Source organism: Enhydra lutris, unplaced genomic scaffold (assembly GCF_002288905.1).
Source record: "Enhydra lutris kenyoni isolate GAN:26980312 unplaced genomic scaffold, ASM228890v2 scaffoldscaffold24, whole genome shotgun sequence".
Lineage (NCBI taxonomy): Eukaryota > Metazoa > Chordata > Mammalia > Carnivora > Mustelidae > Enhydra > Enhydra lutris.
This window is the reverse complement of record NW_019154108.1, coordinates 2,248,469-2,270,510: the sequence shown is the minus strand read 5'-3', so window position 1 is coordinate 2,270,510 and position 22,042 is coordinate 2,248,469. Positions and strand designations below refer to the sequence as shown.

At 36.5% G+C, this 22,042-nt stretch overlaps 1 protein-coding gene across 1 annotated transcript in view; it reads left to right on the top strand.

Annotated features, from left to right (window-relative positions):
- The window catches only part of LOC111150717 (kinesin associated protein 3), a 166,606-nt gene that overhangs the window by 6,740 nt on the left and 137,824 nt on the right, over nucleotides 1-22,042 (top strand). The window contains exons 2-5 of the mRNA XM_022508269.1: nucleotides 9,271-9,402; nucleotides 14,612-14,766; nucleotides 17,071-17,126; nucleotides 17,673-17,814. Of these exons, the coding sequence (XP_022363977.1) occupies nucleotides 9,271-9,402; nucleotides 14,612-14,766; nucleotides 17,071-17,126; nucleotides 17,673-17,814 (485 nt within the window). The remainder of the gene's footprint in view (nucleotides 1-9,270; nucleotides 9,403-14,611; nucleotides 14,767-17,070; nucleotides 17,127-17,672; nucleotides 17,815-22,042) is intronic.

The window sequence follows — 22,042 nt, the reverse complement described above, 5'->3', positions numbered from 1 at the left end:
TGGGAGGTTGGGGGAACCAGGTGGTGGGTATTGTAGAGGATACGGATTCCATGGAGCACTGGGTGTGGTGCAAAAATAATGAATACTGTTATGCTGAAAATAAAAAAATTAAAAAGATTTATTTGTTTTAGAGAGAGAGGGAGAGATAGCACGAGGGGAGGAGTAATGGGAGAGGACAAGAGGGAATCTTAGGCAGGCTCCGCACTCAGCATGGAGCCCAACACAAGGCTTCTTATGATCCTGAAATAAGGACCTTAGCTAAAACCAAGAGTTGGACACTTAACTGACTGAGTCACCCAGGCACTCCTCTATTCTCTATTTCTTTTATCCCTCCATCTTTACTATTTCCTACCTTCTACAAGCCTGGGATTTAGTTTATTCTTTTTCTGGTTCCTTAGGGTGTAAAATCAGGTGATTGATTTGAAATTTGTTTATTGAGCTATAATTGACATATTAGTTTCAGGTGCATATCGTAGTGATTTATATGTATTCATACATATTGTGAAATGTTCACCACAATAAGTCTAGTTAACATCCATTACCATACAGTAATTTTTTTCTTGTGATGAAAACTTTTAAGATTTACTCTCATAGCAGTTTCCATGTATACAGTACAACATTATTAACTATAGTCACAATGCTGTACATTATATCCCCAGGACTTATTTTGTATCTTTTGACCACCTTCACCTGTTTTGCCCACCTGCACTCCCTACCTTTGGTAGCTACCAATCTATTCTGTGTGTCTGTGAGTTTGAGTTTTTTTGTTCTTAGATTCCACGTAAAAGTGAGATCATACAGAATTTCTCTTTCTCTCTCTGACTTATTTCACATAGCATAATGCCGTCAAAGTCCATCCATATTGTCACAAACGGCAGTATTTCACACATGTACACACATACATGCACCACATTTTCTTCATCCGTTTATCCATCAGTGGACACTTGGGTTGCTTCTGTGTATTAGCAATTGTAAATGATGCTGCAGTGAACATGAGGGTCTGTCTTTTTGACTAAGTGTTGTTTGCTTCAGATAAATACTCAGAAGTGGGTTTGCAGGTTCTATGTTCAGTTTCTCAAGAAACCTCTATAGTTTTTCCATACTGGCTACATTGATTTAAATTCCCACTAACAGTGTATAAGGGTTCCCTTTTCTCCACATCCTTACCAACCCTCACTATTTCTTTTCTTTTTGATAATAGCCATTCTAACAGGTACAGGTGATGTCTCATTGTGGTTTTGATTTGCATTTCACTGATGACTAGAGATTTTGAGCATCTTTTCATGTACCTTTTGGCCATCTGTATGTCTTCTTTATAAAAACACCTATTCAGATCCTCTGCTAATTTTTTAATCAGATTGGATTCTTTTTTTTTTTTTTTTTCTGTTGAGCTCTATGAGGTCTTTATATACTTTGGCTATTAACCCATTTCAGATATATTATTGCCAAATACATTCTCACATTTAATAGGTCACCTTTTTGCTTTTGTTTCTTTTATTAAGCAGAAGATTTTTAGTTTGATTTAGTCCCATTTATCGTCTATTTTTGTTTTTGGTATCAAATAAAAAAAAATTGCCAAGACCTAGGGCAAGAAGCTTAATGCCTGTATTTTCTTCTAGGAGTTGTATGGTTTTAGGTCTTATGATCAACTCTTTAATCCATTTTGAATTAACTTTTGTATATGGTGTAAGATAATGGTCCAGTTTCATTCTTTTGCATATAGCTATCCAATTTTCCAAAAATCATTTATTGAAGAGACAATCCTTTCTCTATTGTATATTCCTGTCTCCTTTGTTATAAATTAGTTGGCTATAAATGTGTGGGTTTATTTCTGTTCTCTGTATTCTGTTGATATATATGTCTTTTTATGCAAATACCATACAGTTTTGATTACTCTAACTTTGTAATATAGTTTGAAACCAGAAAATGTGGGGCAGATGAGTGATTCAGTCTGTTAAGCATCTGCCTTGGGCTTAGGTCATAATCCCAGAATCCTGACATGGAGCCCCATGACAGGCTCTCTGTTCCACGGGGAGTTTGCTTCTCCCTCTCCCTTTTCCACTCCCCCTGCTTGTACTCTCTTTATCTCTCTCTGTCAAATAAATAGATAAAAATCTTTAAAAAAAGAAAGAAACAAACAAACAAACAAACAAACTTGGTAATATGATGCCTCTGGCTTTGTTGTTCTTTCTCAAGATTGCTTTGGTTATTCAGGGTCTTTTGTAGTTCCATACACATTTTAGGATTATTTGTTCAATTTCTGTGAAAAAATGCCATTGGGATTTTGATCAGGATTGTGTTGAATTTGTAGATTTCTTTAGGTGGTATGGACATTTTATTGGTATTCTTTCAGTCCATAAGCACAGAATATCTATTCATTATTTGTATTGTGTTCAGTTTCTTTTGTCAGTATCTTACAGTTTTCAGTGTAAAGGTCTTTTACCTTCTTGGTTAAACTTATTTCTAGATATGTTATTGTTTTTGTTGTAGTTATAAATGGGATTATTTTCTTAATTGCTCTTGAGAGGTTCATCATTAATGTATGGAAATGCAACTGATATTTAATAATGGTTTTTTTAACCTGCAGCTTTTCTTGAATTTGTTTATTCTAACAGTTTTTTGTGGAGTCTTTAGAATTCTCTCTATAATAATATGTCATCTGCAAATAGTGACAGTTTTACTTCTTGCTTTCAGATTTGGGTGCCTGTTATTTCTTTTTCTTGACAAATAACTCTGGATTGCACTTCTAGCACTGTGTTGAATAGAAGTGGTGAGAGTGGGCATCCTTGCCTTCTTCCTGGTCTTTGAGGAAAAGCTTTTAGCTTTTCACTGTTAGGTATGTTAACTGTGTCTTTATCATATACAGTCTTTATTGCGTTGTGGCACATTACCTGTATATTCATTTTGGTGACAGTTTTTATCATAAATGGATGTTGAATGTTGTCAAATGTTTCTGCATCTATTGGAGATAATCATAGGACTTTTACACTTCATTCTGTTAATGTAGCGTATCATATTGATTGATTTGCATTTGTTGAAGCATCCTTACATTCCACTTGATCATGGTGTATGATACTTTTAATGTAAACTTGAATTTTGTTTGCTAGTATTTTGTTGAAGATTTCTGCATTTATGTTCCTTAGAGGTATTAGCCTATAATTTTCTGTGGCTTCTTTATCTGGTTTTGGGGTCAATGTAATGCTGGCCTCATAAAATCAGTTCATAAATATTCCCTCCTGTTATATTGTTTGGAAGAGTTTGAGAATGATTGGTATTAATTTTTTGAATGTTTGGTAGCATTAACCAGTGAAGTTGGGTCTGGACTTTTGTTTGTTGGGACATTTTTGATTACTGATCCAATCCCTTACTTGTAATTGGTCTGTTCATATTTTCTGTTTCTTTATGATTCAGTCTTGGGAGGTTGAATGTTTTTTAGGATTTTGCCCACTTCTATGTTCAGTTTGTTGGTGTATAATTAAGGCTTGTTATCCTTTGTATTTCTGTGTTATCAGTTGTAATGTTTTCTGTTTTGTTCCCAATTTTATTTATTTGAGTCCTCTTTCTTTTTTTCTCGGTGAATCTAGCTAAAGGTTTGTCAACTATCTCATAGTTTGATTTATATTTTCTGTTGTCCCTTTAAGGTGTATTTCATTTATTTTCACTTTGCCCTTTATTTCCTTTCTTCTATTAACTTTGGGCCTTGTTCTTTTTCTTTTTTTAAAGATTTATTTATTTTAGAGAAAGCCAGGGGGAGGGGCAGAAGGAGAGGGAGAGAGAATCTCCAGCAGACTCCTAGCTGAGTGTAGACCCCAACATGTAGGCTCAATCTCATGACCCTGAGATCACAACCTGAGCAGAAACCCAGGAGTCAGACACTTAACCAACTGCATCACCCAGGTGCCCCTGGGCTCTGTTTTTGTTTTGTTTTGTTTTGTTTTTCTAGTTTCTTGAGGTATAAAGTTGGCTTATTTATTTGAGATCTTTCTTCTTCCTTAATGCAGACATTTATTTCTATGAACTTCTCTCTTAGAACTGCGTTTGCTGAGTCCTTTGATTTGGTATGTTGTATTTCCATTTTCATTTGTCTCAAGGTATTTTTTGAGTTCTCTTTTGTTTTTTTCTTTGACCCATTGATTGTTCAGTGACATGTTGTTTTAATCTCCACACATTTGTGAATTTTTCTGTTTTCTTCTTTTAATTAATTCTAGTGTTATATTATTATGGTCAGAAAAGATGCTCGATATGTTTCAATCTTTAAATATATTAAAACTTGTTTTGTGGCCTAAGATATGATCTTAGAGAAAGTTCCATGTATGCTTGAGAAGCATGTGTATTCTGTTGCTTTTGGGTAGACTGTTCTGTTTATGTCTGTTAAGACCATCTGGTCTAATGTGTCTTTTAAAACCAGTGTTTCCTGATTGATTTTCTGTCTGGATGATCTGTCCATTTATGAAAATGGGGTATTAAACTCCCCTACTATGATTGTATTGTTGTTTATTTCTCCCTTGTATTTGCTAATATTTTCTTTATATATTTAGGTGATTCTATGTTGGGTGCATAAATATTTACAGATTTTATATTCTCTTGTTGGATTGACCCCATTATTATTATGTAATAACCTTCCTTTTCTCTTTTTATAAACTTTTTAAAAAGCATTATTTATTTATTTGAGAGAGTGAGAGAGAGAGCAAGCACGAGTGGGGTTGCAAAGGCAGAGGGAAAGGGAGAAGCAGACTCCCTGCTGAGCAGGGAGCCTGATGTGGGTCTCAATCCCAGGATCCTGCGATCATGACCTGAGCTGAAGGCAGATGCTTAACCCACTGAGCACCCAGGCATCCCTTCATTCTTCTTTTCTTTTTCCTTCTCTGATTGGTGAGTTCTATTTCCCTGTGTTTGAATTCACTGATCCTTTCTTCTGCTTCATCTTGTCTGCTGTTGAATACCCCCTGTTGCATTTTTCAGCTCAGTTATTTTTATTCTTCAGCTCTGTGACTTCTGTGTGGTACTTTCTTATATTCCCTGTCTCTGCTGAAAATTCTCTTTTTTCGTCCATTCTTCTGAGCTCAGTAAACATCATAATGACCATTACTTTGAATTCTTTATCAGGTAGAATGAGCATTTATCTCCATTTCATAAGGTCTTTTTTTTATGGTCTTATATTGTTCTTTTGTTTGGAACATATTCCTCTGTTTCTTCAATTTTCTTTGAATCTCTGTGCCTCATGTAAGAGATGAATCTTGTCGTTTAACCCTGCCCTAACTCCTATTTGTCTGTCAGATCTCTGTGATTATACAAGCAGTCTACTTTACTTCTAGTGACTCCCAGTAGTTGAAGGTGTGCTAAGACCTGTCAGTGTCCTAAAAGGGAGAATTCAGTCAGCATGTAGATTCAGGCTGATTGGAAGCCAGTCAGGCAACAGCTTTTAAAGTATGCCAATATAGGGGCTCCTGGGTGGCTCAGTGGGTTAAAGCCTCTGCCTTCGGCTCAGGTCATGATCCCAGGGTCCTGGGATCGAGCCCCATATCAGGCTCTCTGCTCAGCAGGGAGGCTGCTTCCTCCTCTCTCTGCCTATCTCTCTGCCTACTTGTGATCTCTGTCTGTCAAATAAATAAACAAAAATCTTAAAAAAAAAAAAGTATGCCAATATACCTCTTTCAGAGGGAAGACTGGGAGATGGGTGTTTCTACTCCCTCTTTGCTGATCACTAGAGCGATAACCTGTTAAGAACTGTATCTTTGCTGATATCCCTTTGAAATCATGAACACAAGCCTTGCTGGCCCCCAGAGCCAGGCAATCATGGGGAATGCCCTGGGTGGTAGCCCCAAAAACCAGAGCACCAGACAAGTATACAAGGTCCTCCTCAGGGGATGCTGGCACTCTGGAGCATAGCAGGAGAATGTGAAGATAACAGCTGTCCTCCCAGGTCCCTGGTAAGGATTACAACCAGCCGTCTGATGTATGTTTGTTTAGAAGCCTGTCCTTCAGGCCACAGCTGTGAAGATAAGCTAATAGACTTCTTTTACAGATAGATTTTACCTCAAACTTCTGCCCTCTGCTGTGCCCTGGGGGTGGTAGTCAGTTAAGAACTCTTTCTGCATTTGTTACAGTGACGTGGGACCTGCGTGTGTAAGCCCTGATGACCATCAGAGCCAAGTGATCTAGAGGCGACCCCTGGGTAGCATCTGCAGAAATCAGGGTACCAGTCAATGGTACATGCTACATGCTCCCTTCTGGGAGATACTGGTTAGCTGGAGCAAAGCAGAGGGACGGTGCAAAGATGGTACCCACTGGCCTCTGTCGTTGGAAAGTATTTCTTTAGGCCCGTACATGTATACTAAATTAGTTGCCTGCCCCACAGGTTAACTTTTTAAGATAAGCAAATAAGTCTATTTCACAGAAATTCTGGGCACCTGTCATCTGCCTCTGCACTGGCCTCTGGGGTAGGTGAGTCCATACATATAAGCCCTTTAAGAACGGTTTCTCTGTTCGCTATAGCCATGCATCTCATTGGACACAAGCCCCGTTGGCTTTCAATGCTAGATATTTTAGGGCTCATCTCCCAGGTCCCGGTCTTCAAAGTTGTGTTAGGTATGGGTTTAAACCCTTCACTTCTCAGGCTGAAGCTCAGGTTTGTGAGTTCTCTCCTGATTGTGGGTCACTGTGGCAGGAATGGGGCTTGTGGTGAGATTGTATCTCAGCATCTCCTTCCCACTTCAATGTGGATTTTTTTTTCATTCACTTAATGTGTAGGAGTCATGCAGCCAATTTTTAGGTTTTCTTTCCCAGAGGAAAGTTTTTCATATGTAGCTACAGATTTGATGTGTCTGTGGGAGGATTTTGAGCTCAGAATCATCCTATGCTACCACCTTGAATGGAAACTTGTAATAAGTCCTTTGATAGCAATAAAGATTAATGAATATTTGTTTTTCTAGAAAATTGATGAATGCATAATGCATTGTGAGCATTTATTTTCTCTTTTAAGGATCATGATAATATCATAATTGCCTAAAGTCTGGAAACATCAGGATGTGCTTCAGAAATTTTTAATTAAGAACGTTGTACCCCAGGATGACAGTTACTACATGGAATTATAGAAGGTGTATTTTACATCACTCTGTGAAGCACAGACTTCACATTGACCTAAAAAACAATTTTTCTAAATTAATTTAGCATATTTTAGGTTCCTTATGCTAGTTTCCTTATGCATATAAAAAAATAAAGCAGAGCTGTTATTGATTGACAAGGCTCCTCCATTAGTTGAAAAATTTACATTTAAAGGACAGCAGTTTTGATATGTGCCATAAGATGCTTCAAATAGAAAATAATTCTAATAATCAGTTATAATTTTTTTAATCTAATACATGGGTTCCAGGGAAAGCATTTGGAAGCTCATTCTCTTGATACTTAAACATCTAACATCACTATCAATTTCATGTTAAATTATATTATAAGACACATAGGCACAAAAAATCAAACAAAAACTAGAAAGGAGTGATGAGATTCTTTGATATGTATGAGTTCTTCGAGAAAGGCAAGATATCAAACCAGAAGACAACAATTATGCTTTTATCTCACCTCTGAATGTGTAGAGGACCTACTGTGAAAGTGGTGGTCAGAGACTCCTCTTAGGATCTGCACTTACATTTTATCCTCGTGGTTCTCTTCACGGAATTGGATACAGCGGTTATCCCGTTCTCTATAGGAAATTCATGAGTGGGATTGCTCTCCATTTCATCAGGAAGCAAATAACTAGTTTACTTTACAATTAAGATGTTTGTGTAGTGCTTGCTATATATAGTACATCTTTTCTGTTTTTTTAAGCTCTTCTTAGTTCTTTTGTCCTGTGATTTCTATAGCTATTGATTGCTGCCCTCAACTTGTATCCATTTATTTTACCTTTTGGACTCTATACCATCCTATTCCATATATGTGTGTTTATCTTACTTCCTAATTATTTTCACTGGCCTGCCTGGTTTCTAGCTGCTTTCATTCCTTAACCAGCTTTGCTCCATACAGCTTACCATCAGTTTAGTTTCTGACCACGTACACCCTAGGGTTGCATTTGATTTCCTGCCCTGTCTCTGGGCTGGACTCGTAGTCATGGTCCCAATACAAATTCATGTTCTTACCTTTTTTGTTTTCATAAAGAATTCTGATGAAAAGATCATTTTAAAAATTATGTAGAAAATGTGCATAATAAGCCATTTATTTTTAATGGATGGAAAAGCTTTGAGTTTCTGATTATTAGAATCAGTTTAAGACATTGTTGTATTTATGTTCCTTCTCATCAGGCTGAGATGCCCACTAGCCAACTGAGCACAGTAAGAAATTTATCTTGTTTCTATTGCTTAATCTCTTTGAGTACATCTCATTTTGTCACCTTCTAATGTGGCCCGTGACAAGTGGTAGTTAATTTGTCACTGGTTTACAATAATTAAACATTCATCATATAACTTTAGAAAGGTGGGAGGATGATGTATATAGGAACTTTCTATGGGAACTATTAGGGACACTATAATTTGAGATACATAACTATAAAACATAATCCATAAATTTTTTTGTTATTTGAATGTGATTTGAAGAATGACTGTGTACTAATGCCACAATTTACACAGTTATGTAAGATGGTACATGATAAATATTGTAGTTTAAATAATTTCTTTCTATCATTCTGTGATACAGTTAACAGGCTAATTGTTAGGCAGATTGATTTCTTTTTAATATAAATTTTGGGGGATGCCTGGGTGACTCAGTAGGTTAAGCCTCCAAATCTTGATCTTGGCTCAGGTCTCCATCTCAGTGTCATTGAGTTCAAGCCCTGTATTGGGCTCCATGCCCAGCATGGAGCCTTACTTAAAAAAAAATACACATATACATACATACATACATATATCATAAAATATAATAAAATATGAAATAAAATAAATTGGGGGCATCTATCTTTGTTTTTGAATTGCTGATCTTTGAGGTTATTCTAAAACATCTTGTATATTTTATTGACTTGCTTTTATGCATGATTCTTTGTGTAAATGTATTTTTTCCCAGGTATAGCTGTTTATTAAGGTACTTTCTGCAAAATCAAGAGTTATAAGTATAGTACAGAGTTTACAAAGTTGAAGAAAAAGACTATGTCTTGGTCCAAGTCAAGAGAAAATCTAATTTAAATGCATATGTTAGTTTAACCCACATGCTTTTGGAACTAGAAACCAGATAAAAACCATGAACTTTTATGAGTTTTTAATCTGTGTCTATTTTTATTTTATATTATAGGAAAGTTAAAGGAGGAAATATTGATGTACATCCATCAGAAAAAGCACTCATTGTTCAGTATGAAGTGGAAGCTACCATTCTTGGAGAAATGGGTGATCCCATGTTGGGAGAACGAAAGGAATGCCAAAAGATGTAAGTTTTCTTCATTTGTGTATGTTTTGAAAGTAGTGAACCTTATACCTGCATAGATGACAGATGGTTATGACATTCTTCTAAATATGCTTCATCTTAGTGAAGCAGAGACTATATTACACTATAAATACAGAGTATATTTATTCCAGAGAAGATCAGGTTTACATAAGCATAATGGGAACTTGCTGAGAAATATCATTTCTAATTTATCCCGTTTAGAAAAATCCTATAACAGAATATAAACTACTGCAACTTGCGGGGCGCCTGGGTGGCTCAGTGGGTTAAGCCCCTGCCTTCAGCTCAGGTCATGATTTCAGGGTCCTGGGATCGAGCCCTGCATCGAACCCTGCAGCAGGCTCTCTGCTCAGTGGGGAGCCTGCTTCCTCCCCCCTCCGCCTCACTCTCTGCCTACTTGTGATCTCTCTCTCTGTCAAATAAATAAATAAAATCTTAAAAAAAAAAAAAACTACTACAACTTGTGAAATCGGTAATAAAAGATATGTTTATGTGGGACTTTTAGCTTAATTTAGGAAATTTCTATTTTAGAGGATCCTGTCTGTATTCTTTTTTCCTTGGAATTGTAGAAAATAGTATGAGTTCCAGAATTCCCACATGGGGCATGTACTTTGAATTCACCCCTTAAAAGTCTAGCCCTGTGAAAGATGTTATTAATAAAATGAGCATTTCCTGACTCACTGAATTGAGCTTACATCTCCTGACATCCTACTTTCCTTCCCACTTTTGTAATACTTTCAGGAGCCCCTTGGGAAATGGCCTTTCTCATTAGCCTGTAGTTGTGCTGCTAATTGTCTTGCCCTCCTTTTATAGTGTTGTGGAAGTAGAGAAGGTATGAGATCCCCTAGTATTCTCTCCTAACCTTCTTTTCTCCCTCCATTAAAAAAAAAAATTTGATTGGGAACCAAGTAAGAAGAATTTTAACTGGTTAAAAAAAGTGTTAGTTTGTGTCCAGGTGGTGTAGCATACTGAAAAGCACTTTAAGTATATAAGAGTGGTTCTCAACTGGTTGTGATTTTTTTCCCCCAGAGAACATTTGGTAATGCCTGGAGACATTTTTAGTTGTTGTAACTGGAGGGATCCTATTGCCAATCTAGGGGATAGAGGCCAGGGTGCTGCTAAACATCCTGCAGTGCACAAGATAGCTACAAACAGTGATTTGGCTCCAGATTTCAATAGTGCTGCCGTGGAGACACTGTGGTGTATAGCAGCCTGAAAAGGGAAGCTGCCTGATATCTTAGTAAGATCCCTAATCTGACTTCTCTTTTGTGTATTAGGAGACTAAATTACACAGATACTTCATCAAAATAACTGAGCCCTTGGATAATTCACTAAATTGAAGAAAAATACACTTATGCACATACACACATGCTTACACTGTGTCCTCTTAGACTTCCTCGCTTCCATTAATGTGTTTGTGAATCCTGCCCAAGTTTTGTACATTCTGAGAACATGTGAAAATCTCTTGAGATCTTACTAATTTGATTTCCAAAAAAAGGCTAGCAGATCAGAGTCTTTGCCTTTAGAACCTCAGATATCCACATTTCAGGTGAGAGATTTCATTTTTAGTTCTTAAGAATGCAGTCAGTAGTCTCATTCAGCTAGAATTAAATAAGAATGTTATTGTGTGGAAATCCATGGGCTTTTTAGACAAAGGATATATTCATCTGAGGGCCAACCACTTGGAAAGAGTTACTACCAACTGTGGCTAGACTAAGTGGATTTAAACTTCAGTAAGGGAAAAACTTGAGTAATTCAACCTTGTGATACTCAACTGTGGCTGTACAAGGTTTGGAGAGGAATCATCGTAGGACCAAAAGGAGAATGTGGCTTGTTGATAGTTCTGGAGGTTTTAATAATGCCAGCAGCTGAGGATGAGGGTTTTGGAAAGGACACTCTTATAAGCTGAGATAGATATGAAGTGAAAGTGTCATTAAGTTGGGGTAGTGAGTGCTATGGCCCAAGTGTAGAACACTTGTACTATATTTCATTTTCCCTTATTAGGCAAAGGAATATTTAAGCCCATCTTCAACAGAGTCCCAGTTTTCTGAAGATTTCTTAATGAGATACTGATGATTATGGTCCAAAATAATATGGGTATTTTTCTTGTGACTTTTTGGTGTTCTTCGTATGTATGGACTGCTTAATGAAGGTTCTGATTTTTTACTGTGGGTATAATCAGTAAGCATAGGGCTGACGTTTTCTAAAAGTTCTAGCCCTATCTGTTTCTTCATTGTCTTTTTTTTTTAAGAATTTATTTATTTAATTGAAGACAGAGATCACAAGTAGGCAGAGAGAGAGAGGAGGAGGAAGCAGGCTCCCCACTGAGCAGAGAGCCCAATGCGGGGCTCGATCCCAGGTGCCTGGGATCATGACCTGAGCCGAAGGCAGAGGCCTTAAGCCACTGAGCCACCCAGGTGCTGAGTATTTTTTTTTTTTTAAGATTTTATTTATTTATTTGAAAGAGAGAGGAAGAGAAAACACAGTGGGAGAGCGAGAAGCATACTCTCTGCTGAGCAGGGAGCCTGATTCGGGACTCAATCCCAGGACACCCAGATCATGACCTGAGCTGAGGGCAGACACTTAAATGATTAAGCCACTCAGGCATCCTCTTCTTTGTCTTTTATAAGAAGAGAAGGATTTAGGAGAAAGACCTATATACTGAAAGAAGAAAATTTGTTACCTTGGTTGGAAAGAAGATGAATCAGATTGTTACTATATTTGTTGATAGAAAGTAGATCTAAAAAGGATAGAAAAATCTACTTTATTAAATCACAAGACCACTACACACCTATTAGAATAGGTAAAATCCTGGGCACCTGGGTGGCTCAGTGGGTTAATCCTCTGCCTTCTGCTCAGGTCATGATCTCAGAGTCCTGGGATCAAGTCCTGCATGGGGCTCTCTGCTCAGCAGGGAGCATGCTTCCTCGCCTCTCTCTGCCTGCCTCTCTGCCTACTTGTGATCTCTCTCTCTGTCAAATAAATAAATAAAATCTTAAAAAAAAAAAAAGAATAGGTAAAATCTACCAAAATGCTGGCAAGGATATAGAGCAATAGGAACTCATTCATTGCTAGTGGGAATATAAAATGGTACTGCCACTTTGGATGACAGTTTGGCCATTTCTTACAAAGCTAGACATAGGCTTAACATATAATCTAGCAGTTGTATTCCTAGATATGAACTGAAATGAGTTGAAAACAGTGTCCACACAAAAACTGGTACATGAATGTTTATAGAAAACTTAAAATTGCCAAAAATTGGAAGCACCCCAGATATCCTTCAACAGGCCAGTGAGGAAACAAATTATGGTGCATTCATATGAACAAGTATGATTCAGCACTAAAAAGAAATCCGCTGTCAAGCTATGGAAACACATTTGAGGTCCCTTACTGTATTAATGCATATAAGTGAAAGAAGCCAGACTAGAAAAATCACATACTATGTGATTCCAACTATGTGACATTCTAGAAAAGGTAAAACTAAAGTAGAAAGATTAGAGCGTGTCAGGAGTCTAAGGGATGAGGGAGAGGAGAATAGGTGAAGCACAGGGCATTTTTAGGACAGTAAAACTATTTTGTATGATACTGTAATGGTGAATACATGGCATTAAGCATTTGTCAAAGCTCAGAGAACTAACCAGCACGAAGAGTGAACCCTAATGTAACTGTGAACTTCAGTTAGTGATAATGTATCAGTATGGGTTCACCGGTTTTAACAAAGGCACTATGTAGTGCCTTCTTTTTTTTTTTTATTTTTTTTTTATTTTTTAATATTTTTATTTATTTATTTGAGAGAGAGACAGTGAGAGAGAGCATGAGCAAGGAGAAGGTCAGAGGGAGAAGCAGACTCCCCATGGAGCCGGGAGCCCGATGCGGGACTCGATCCCGGGACTCCGGGATCATGACCTGAGCCGAAGGCAGTCGTCCAACCAACTGAGCCACCCAGGCGTCCCATATGTAGTGCCTTCTTAATGTGGGGCTAAAATGATACAAAAATAAAATAGTATATAAGACTTAAAAGATGGAAATGTAAATAGATTAAAGAGAACGTAAATGGACCCATTATTTCTAGGTCATTGCAAACTTTAGAAGCCACTCTATCAAATGTATGCATTAAAGGAAATTTATTAAAGTCTTGTGGAATTTATTAAAGGCACCTTTATTAGGTGACTTGTAGAGTCCTTGGAGGACCAGATTTGGGGGTGACTGCTTAGCTGGGAATAATGTGTAAACTATGACGCCGCACTTACTTCAGGAGACCATCCCTGCATCCCTCCAGATAACGACTTCACAGATGCTGAGTGTGAGACGCTTCTTTGGAGATCTCTGTCCTCCTGCCTCTAATCTCATAACGTGACAGCTCTTCAAAAATTGGCCATCTTCACCAAAAAGAAATACACAGTGGCTACTTTCTTATGTTTCTCTTTTTTAATATAAGCCTTGCATGGGTGCATCTGCTTGTAAGAGTCTGAAGAGTCTTTTGCCACCAGTTGAGTTTCACCCTGAACCTAATTTTATGTCTTCAGGGCTCTCCCTGGTACCACGAATCTGTGTACATCGGCAATTGTTCCACCTGAACAACTGAATCTGAATATACTGATGCTGTGTGTTGCATTCCTTAAAAAAAAAATGGGGGCACCTGGGCGGCTCACTGGGTTAAAGCCTCTGCCTTCGGCTCGGGTCATGGTCCCATGGTCCTGGGATCAAGCCCCACATCGGGCTTTCTGCTCAGCCGGGAGCCTGCTTCCTCCTCTCTCTCTCTGCCTGCCTCTCTGCCTACTTGTGATCTCTGTCAAATAAATAAACAAAATCTTAAAAAAAAAATGGTTGTGAGTGTAGTCAAGAAAGTTACTCATTTTTGGCAGTATGGATTCTCACATCCAATAATGACTAAAGACTTTATATATATTGCCAGAAAGACTGTTTTGAAACAAGATCCCTGAATATGTTCTCCTGCCTAGAACAATCAGATAGAGATGTTAATATTCTTTTGTTATCTCATTTGTCCTTTTCAAAGAAATAATTTCTTTGCATTTTTTCTAAGCCTAATTATATCTAATACTTTATTATATTTTACTGAAAGAGTCTGTGTCAAGTACATTTAACTGCTTTGTAAACTATTTAAAAGAAATAGTTTGTAAGTTACCACTTCCTGTGTTATTACCTGAGTTGGAAAATTCTGCTATGCTTACAGTATCCGTCTTAAGAGTCTCAATGCCAACACAGATATAACTTCCCTGGCACGGAAGGTGGTTGAAGAATGTAAACTTATTCATCCCTCGAAGTTAAATGAGGTGGAGCAGCTGTTGTACTATCTACAGAATCGCCGTGACTCGTTGTCAGGAAAAGGTACATAGAATTCCTCACTTTTTAATGCATAACCAGAGTTGTTTGACTATAGTTTGGGCTTTTGATTTTTGAATGATAGGTGTATTTTTGTTGTTATTGCTTTATTTTGTTTTGCCAGTGCCATAAATAAGTAAGTGAATGAAAGAATAAACTTCTTAGTTTCCTGCACATGAGGTTCTATGCGGGACGCTTCCACACAAAATGACGTTTCTGTTTCACACTGTGCTACGCGTGCATGTTAGGTGTGTGTACGCATGTGCTGAAATAGGGAATGGAAAGCAAATGTCTGTAATACTGATTCTAGAATAATAAAAGGAGAGAATTGGGGGCAGAAAAACCTATTTATTCCAACTAGATTTATATTTTCTAAATTTCTTCTTGACAATTTATAATTTGAATGGGTTACTCAGGTATTGAAATGTTAAAATATGTGTTATATATTTTAGACTATCCTAAAGATACAAGTTTTATGACTCTTTCTTAGGAAAATACTGCTTTTTCATTCTTAATGTCTTCCTTGTTGACATTCTCCTATCTTTAGTGTCCTCATAAAGAAACCATTAAAATATTAAATCTAAGCGATTGATCATTTTTAGAAGACAAATAATGTAAAGCAAAAATGAAATAAAATAAAAATACAGACATTTCAGTGGAGAGCCATTTAAGATTATTGAATGCATATTCTGCTTCATAGTACTGATTAAAGTTTACATGTATTTCTTTCACCATTGTGAGTTCTAAAATATTGTCTTTGAAATAATTTGTAAATGCTAAAGATTATACTAAGTAGAAAAAAGTAAGAGAAAATTTGGACATTTTTCAAATTATTCAATCTTTTCTCTCTGTCCACAGCAAACAAAATGTCCTGTGTCTAATATATACTTTTATTAGTTAACCATGAATATAATAGCTGTGATCAGTATATATTTTCAAATGAGTTAAGTGATTATAAATTTATTTAAATCAAAAATAAGCAGTTGGAACTTGATTGCATCCAACTACATCACTGGCATTCAATGTATAATTGTTAATTATTCATAATAAGTGCCATAAGGAAAATACTATCAAGAAGAATTTTTTTTAAATTTTTTATTTCTTTTCAGCATAACAGTATTCATTGTTTTTGCACCACACCGAGTGCTCCATGCAATCCGTGCCCTCTCTAATACCCACCACCTGGTTCCCCCAACCTCCCATCCCCCGCCCCTTCAGAACCCTCAGATTGTTTTTCAGAGTCCATAGTCTCTCATGGTTCACCTCCCCTTCCAATTTCCCTCAACTCCCTTCTCCTCTCCATCTCCCTATGTCCTCCATGCTATTTGTTATGCTCTACAAGTAAGTGAAACCCAAGAAAAATTTTTATTAAATGTTTTATTATAGGATATTCTGGTTAAGATCTTTTTAAATGAGGGAGATAACTTCTTCAATAAGTTAAATAAGTTCAAAGTGAGCAAAGGAAATACTCTAGGAAGATGTATGTGTACTTATTTTGAGTTGTACAGTATAGTTAAAATAGATCTTTCATAATGCCTAATTAATATAATCCTGAATGCATTTATATTAAAATAACTTCACTAATGAAACCCTTTAACCGAGTTTCAAGGTAAATTAATCTTCTCATCTTCTTCCCCCCAAATTAAAGGAATATGAGGAAATTTTTATGTCAATATACATGGATAAATCCATCCAAATGAATCTGTTTATATAGATATTAATGTTTGAAGACATATATGAAATACTGTTACTATGTTAAATACACACTTATTTTTAAAAAAGATTCCATTTTTCTTTTTTAACTTTTTTTACGTGGTATTCACTATTTCAGAGCCAAAAACCTTGCACACTAAAAGTGATTGAAACAAAACAGTAATACTTATTTATGTGGTTCATTACTCTAGGTGATTTTTGTTATTTCAGTTTTTATATTAGTCAACCCATTAATGTACCTTTGCCTTATTGCTTTTCCTCCTCCCACCTTAAATGTGAATTAGGAAGGGATTATTTTGCTTGCTGTTGGCAAGTCTGGCTATTTACATACCCAAAAAGTTAATGTGGAAGGAAATGAAGTTATGACTTTGGGATCATTTGTAGATTTTATTCATTTATATCCTTCATATCCTCATTAGAATAGCTGGATTATAGATGAACATTTTTTATTTTTTTATCTCTTGGAAAAAAATTCCATAAACTATTCAATTTTAAGATCCCCAGCTCATCCATAATTAAACTCAGCTGCTGAAAATAAAAATTACCCAGAAACTCTAAAACCCAGTTCTTCTCATTAAAAACAAAATCTTTTTACAGAAAAAAAGGAAAAATCAAGCAAGCCTAAAGATCCACCACCTTTTGAAGGAATGGAGGTAAGACTATATTCTGATCTGCTAGAGAACTGATTGATTGTAAGGTTGTTGCCTTTTCCTATCAATGATTCATGCAGTAACAGTAAATAGGTATGGAAATTTTAAAAATTACTCAACTTAGAAGTACCTGGAAGATGTAGATATTTAGTATTTCATACAGGCAAAAGTAGTGTTATGTTTTTTAGACATAATTTATTTTGGTAAGTTTTGAAATGTTTTAAATATTGCCTTATGTTTTGAAATATTATTTAACCTATTGAAGTAGATATAAATTATTTTGCATTAAATTTGAGATACTTTATATTAATAGGCCAGTTTTAGAGTTTATATACTTCCCATTTTCATGTGGTTTATAACTACTTTGGTATTGGAGTCCTAGCGCCCAAAGGTCTAATTTTCCCCTCTACAAGAGGATGACTATTATGAGTCCTTTGAAAACTTATCTGTTATTAAAAGAGCAATATATTGAACACAAAGTATGATTCTTTTAACAGTGGCTTTGTTAAGTATTGTTCTTTTGGAGTAATTCCTCTTCCTTTCTTTCAGATTGATGAAGTTGCTAACATTAATGACATGGATGAATACATTGAGTTATTGTATGAAGATATTCCTGACAAAGTTCGGGGTTCTGCTTTGATCCTGCAGCTTGCTCGAAATCCTGATAACTTGGAAGAACTACTACTGAATGGTGATTTACGTCTATAAATACTAAAAATAGAAAAATTATATAATATGGTTTTTAAGTCTATCGTAGTAGAGGAGAAAGCTATAATTATACCAAAGTTAGGAATGCATTTGTTTCCCAGACCATTTATGAAACATTTTTTACTTAAGAGCATAACATTTAAATATTCTTTGAAGAATTCAGAAATCATTTAATTTAAACAACAAAAATAAAGTATTAATGATACTGTATCTTCTCATTCTCGTGCTCTGGAAGACTTTTATCCTTTTGGTTAGGATACAATATCAAACTTCTGACATTTACACACATATGTTTATGCTTTTATTAAATTGGTTAGAGTTCCAAAATTAGTTTTCTTTCTGTAGCACAGCAAAAATATATATTAATCTTTATAAATTTATTTAGATTGTATTTGGTGCTCTCCTTTCATTAGATGTGCTAGGCAATAAAGAAAAAGGAGATATGATGCTCTTAAAATATTTTTTCTCAGTAATATCATTATTGAACTACTTTAAATACATGGTTTTCTGACTATACTGCTGCCAAAAATAAAATCTGGAAGATGTCATAATTCTCTGATTTTCCAACACATGACAGAGAAAACCTTTTTGTCTATTTTCATGCTTCTCTTATGGAGGCCGTACAGTACACACCTGTACTTTATAGCTTGGAGAAAGTATACAAAGAACTGTCCAGGAAGTCCTAGATTGTTACCAATATGCCAAGCAGGAAATCTGTACATTTTAAGTATTTTTAAAATTATGCAACTCATATATATTATATATATATTATATATATATTATATATATAATTATATTATGTTAATCACCATTCAGTACGTCATTAGTTTTTGATGCACTGATCCAAGATTCATTGTTTACATGTAACACCCAGTTCTTCATGCTATAAGTACCCTCCTTAGTACAACTCATATTTTTTTATTTTAATTTTTTTTAATATTTAATGTATTATTAGCCCCAGGGGTACAGGTCTGTGAATTGCCAGGTTTACACACTTCACAGCACTCACTGTAGCACTTACCCTCACCAATGTCCATCACCCAACCACCCTTTCCATGCCCCCCGCCCCCCACCAACCTTCAGTTTGTTTTGTGAGATTAAGAGTCTCTTATGGTTTGTCTCCCTCCTGATCCCATCTTGTTTCATTTTTTCTTTCCCTACCCCCCAAACCCCCCACTTTGCCTCTCAAATTCCTCATATCAGGGAGATCAAATGATAATTGTCTTTCTCTGATTGACTTATTTTGCTCAGCATAATACCCTCTAGTTCTATCCACGTCCTTGCAAATGGCAAGATTTCATTTCTTTTGGAGGCTGCATAGTATTCCATTGTGTATATATACCACATCTTCTTTCTCCATTCATCTGTTGATGGACATCTAGGTTCTTTCCATAGTTTGGCTATTGTGGACATTGCTGCTCTAAATATTCAGGTGCATGTGCCCCTTTGGACCACTAAAATTTGTATCTTCAGGGTAAATACCCACTAGTGTGATTGCTGAGTCATAGGGTAGCTCTGTTTTAAACTTTTTCAGAAACCTCCCTGCTGTTTTCCAGAGTGACTGTACCAGTTTGCATTCCCACTGACAGTGTAGGAGGGTTCCCCTTTCTCCGCATCTTTGCCAGCATCTGTCATTTCCTGACTTGTTAATTTTAGCCATTCTGACTGGTGTGAGGTGGTATCTCATTGTGGTTTTGATTTGTATTTCCCTGATGCCGAGTGATGTGGAGCACTTTTTCATGTGTCTGTTGGCCATCTGGATGTCTTTGCAGAAATGTCTTTTCATGTCCTCTGCCCATTTCTTGATTGGATTCTTTGTTCTTTGGGTGTTGAGTTTGATAAGTTCTTTATAGATTTTGGCTACTAGCCCCTTATCTGATATGTCATTTGTGAATATTTCTCCCATTCTGTCACTTGTCTTTTGGTTTTGTTGACTGTTTCCTTTGCTGTGCAAAAGCTTTTGATCTTGATGAAGTCCCAATATTTCATTTTGCCCTTGCTTCCCTTGCCTTTGGTGATGTTTCTAGGTAGAAGTTGCCGTGGCTGAGGTGGAAGAGGTTGCTGCCTGTGTTCTCCTCACGAATTTTGATGGATTCCTTTCTCACATTGAGATCTTTCATCCATTTTCAGTCTCTCTTTGTGTGTGTGTTGTAAGGAAATGGTCCAGTTTCATTCTTCTGCATGTGGCTGTCCAATTTTCCCAACACCATTTGTTGAAGAGACTTTTTTCCCTAGACATTTTTTCCTGCTTTGTCGAAGATTAGTTGACCATAGAGTTGAGGGTCCATTTCTGGGCTCTCTCTTCTGTTCCATTGATCTATGTGTCTGTTTTTGTGCTAGTACCATACTGTCTTGATCATGACAGCTTTGTAATAGAGCTTGAATTGTCTGGAATTGTGATGCCACCAACTTTGGCTTTCTTTTTCAACATTCCTCTGGCCATTTGAGGTCTTTTTTGGTTCCATATAAATTTTAGGATTATTTGTTCCATTTCTTTGAAAAAAGTTAATGGTATTTTGATAGGGATTGCATTAAATGTGTAGATTGCTTAAGGTAGCATAGACATTTCCACAGTATTTGTTCTTCCAATCCATGAGCATGGAACATTTTTCCATTTCTTTGTGTCTTCCTCAGTTTCTTTCATGAGTACTTTATGGTTTTCTGAGTGCAGATTCTTTGCCTGTTTGGTTCGGTTTTTTCCTAGGTATCTTATGGTTTTGGGTACAATTATAAATGAGATTGACTCCTTACTTTCTCTTTCTTCAGTCTTGCTGTTGGTGTATAGAAATGCAGCTGATTTCTGTGCATTGATTTTATATCCTGACACTTTACTGAATTCCTGTACAAGTTCTAGCAGATTTGGAGTGGAGTCTTTTGGGTTTTCCACATAAAGTATCATATCATCTGCAAAAAGTGATAGTTTGACTTTTTTGCCAATTTGGATGCCTTCCATTTCTTTTTGTTGTCTGATTGCTGGGGCTAGGACTTCTAGTACTAAGTTGAATAGCAGTGGTGATAGTGGACATCCCTGCTGTGTTCCTGACCTTAGCGGAAAAGCTCTCAGTTTTTCTCCATTGAGAATGATATTCACTGTGGGTTTTTTCATAGATGGCTTTGATGATATTGAGGTATGTACCCTCTGTCCCTACACTTTGAAGAGTTTTGATCAAGAAAGGATACTGTACTTTGTCAAATGCTTTTTCAGCATCTATTGAGAGTATCATATGGTTCTTGTTCTTTCTTTTATTTAATGTGTTGTATCACATTGATTGATTTGCGGATGTTGAACCAACCTTGCAGCCCTGGAATAAATCCCACTTGGTTGTGGTAAATACTCCTTTTAATGTACTGTTGGATCCTATTGGCTAGTATTTCAGTGAGAATTTTCACATTTGTGTTCATCGAAGATATTGGTCTGTAATTCTCTTTTTTGATGGTATCTTTGGTTTGGGGACCAGTGTAATGCTGGCCTCATAAAATGAGTTTGGAAGTTTTCCTTCCATTTCTATTTTTTTGGAACAGTTTCAGGAGAATAGGAATTAATTCTTCTTTAAATGCTTGGGTAGAATTCCCCTGGGAAGCCGTCTGGCCCTGGGCTCTTGTTTGTTGGGAGATTTTTTTTTTTTTTTAAAGATTGCATTTATTTATTTGAGAGAGAAAGAGAGTGAGAGAGAGCATGAGAGCTGAGAAGGTTAGAGGGAGAAGCTGGCTCCCCATGGAGCTGGGAACCCGATGCGGGACTTGATCCTGAGATTCCAGGATCATGATCTGAGCCGAAGGCAGTTGCTTAACCAACTGAGCCACCCAGGTGCCCTGTTGGGAGATTTTTGATGGCTGCTTCAATCTCCTTACTGGTTATGGGTCTGTACAGGTTTTCTATTTCTTTCTGGTTCAGTTTTGGTAGTTTATAAGTCTCTAGGAATGCATCCATTTCTTCCAGATTGTCAAATTTGCTGGCGTAGAGTTGCTCATAATATGTCCTTATAATTGTTTGTATTTCTTTGGTGTTGGTTGTGATCTCTCCTCTTTCATTCATGATTTTATTTATTTGGGTCCTTTCTATTTTCTTTTTGATAAGTCTCGCCAGGGGTTTATCAATCTTATTAATTCTTTCAAAGAACCAGCTCCTAGTTTCATTGATTTGTTCTACTGTTCTTTTGGTTTCCATTTCATTGATTTCTGCTCTGATCTTTATTATTTCTCTTCTCCTG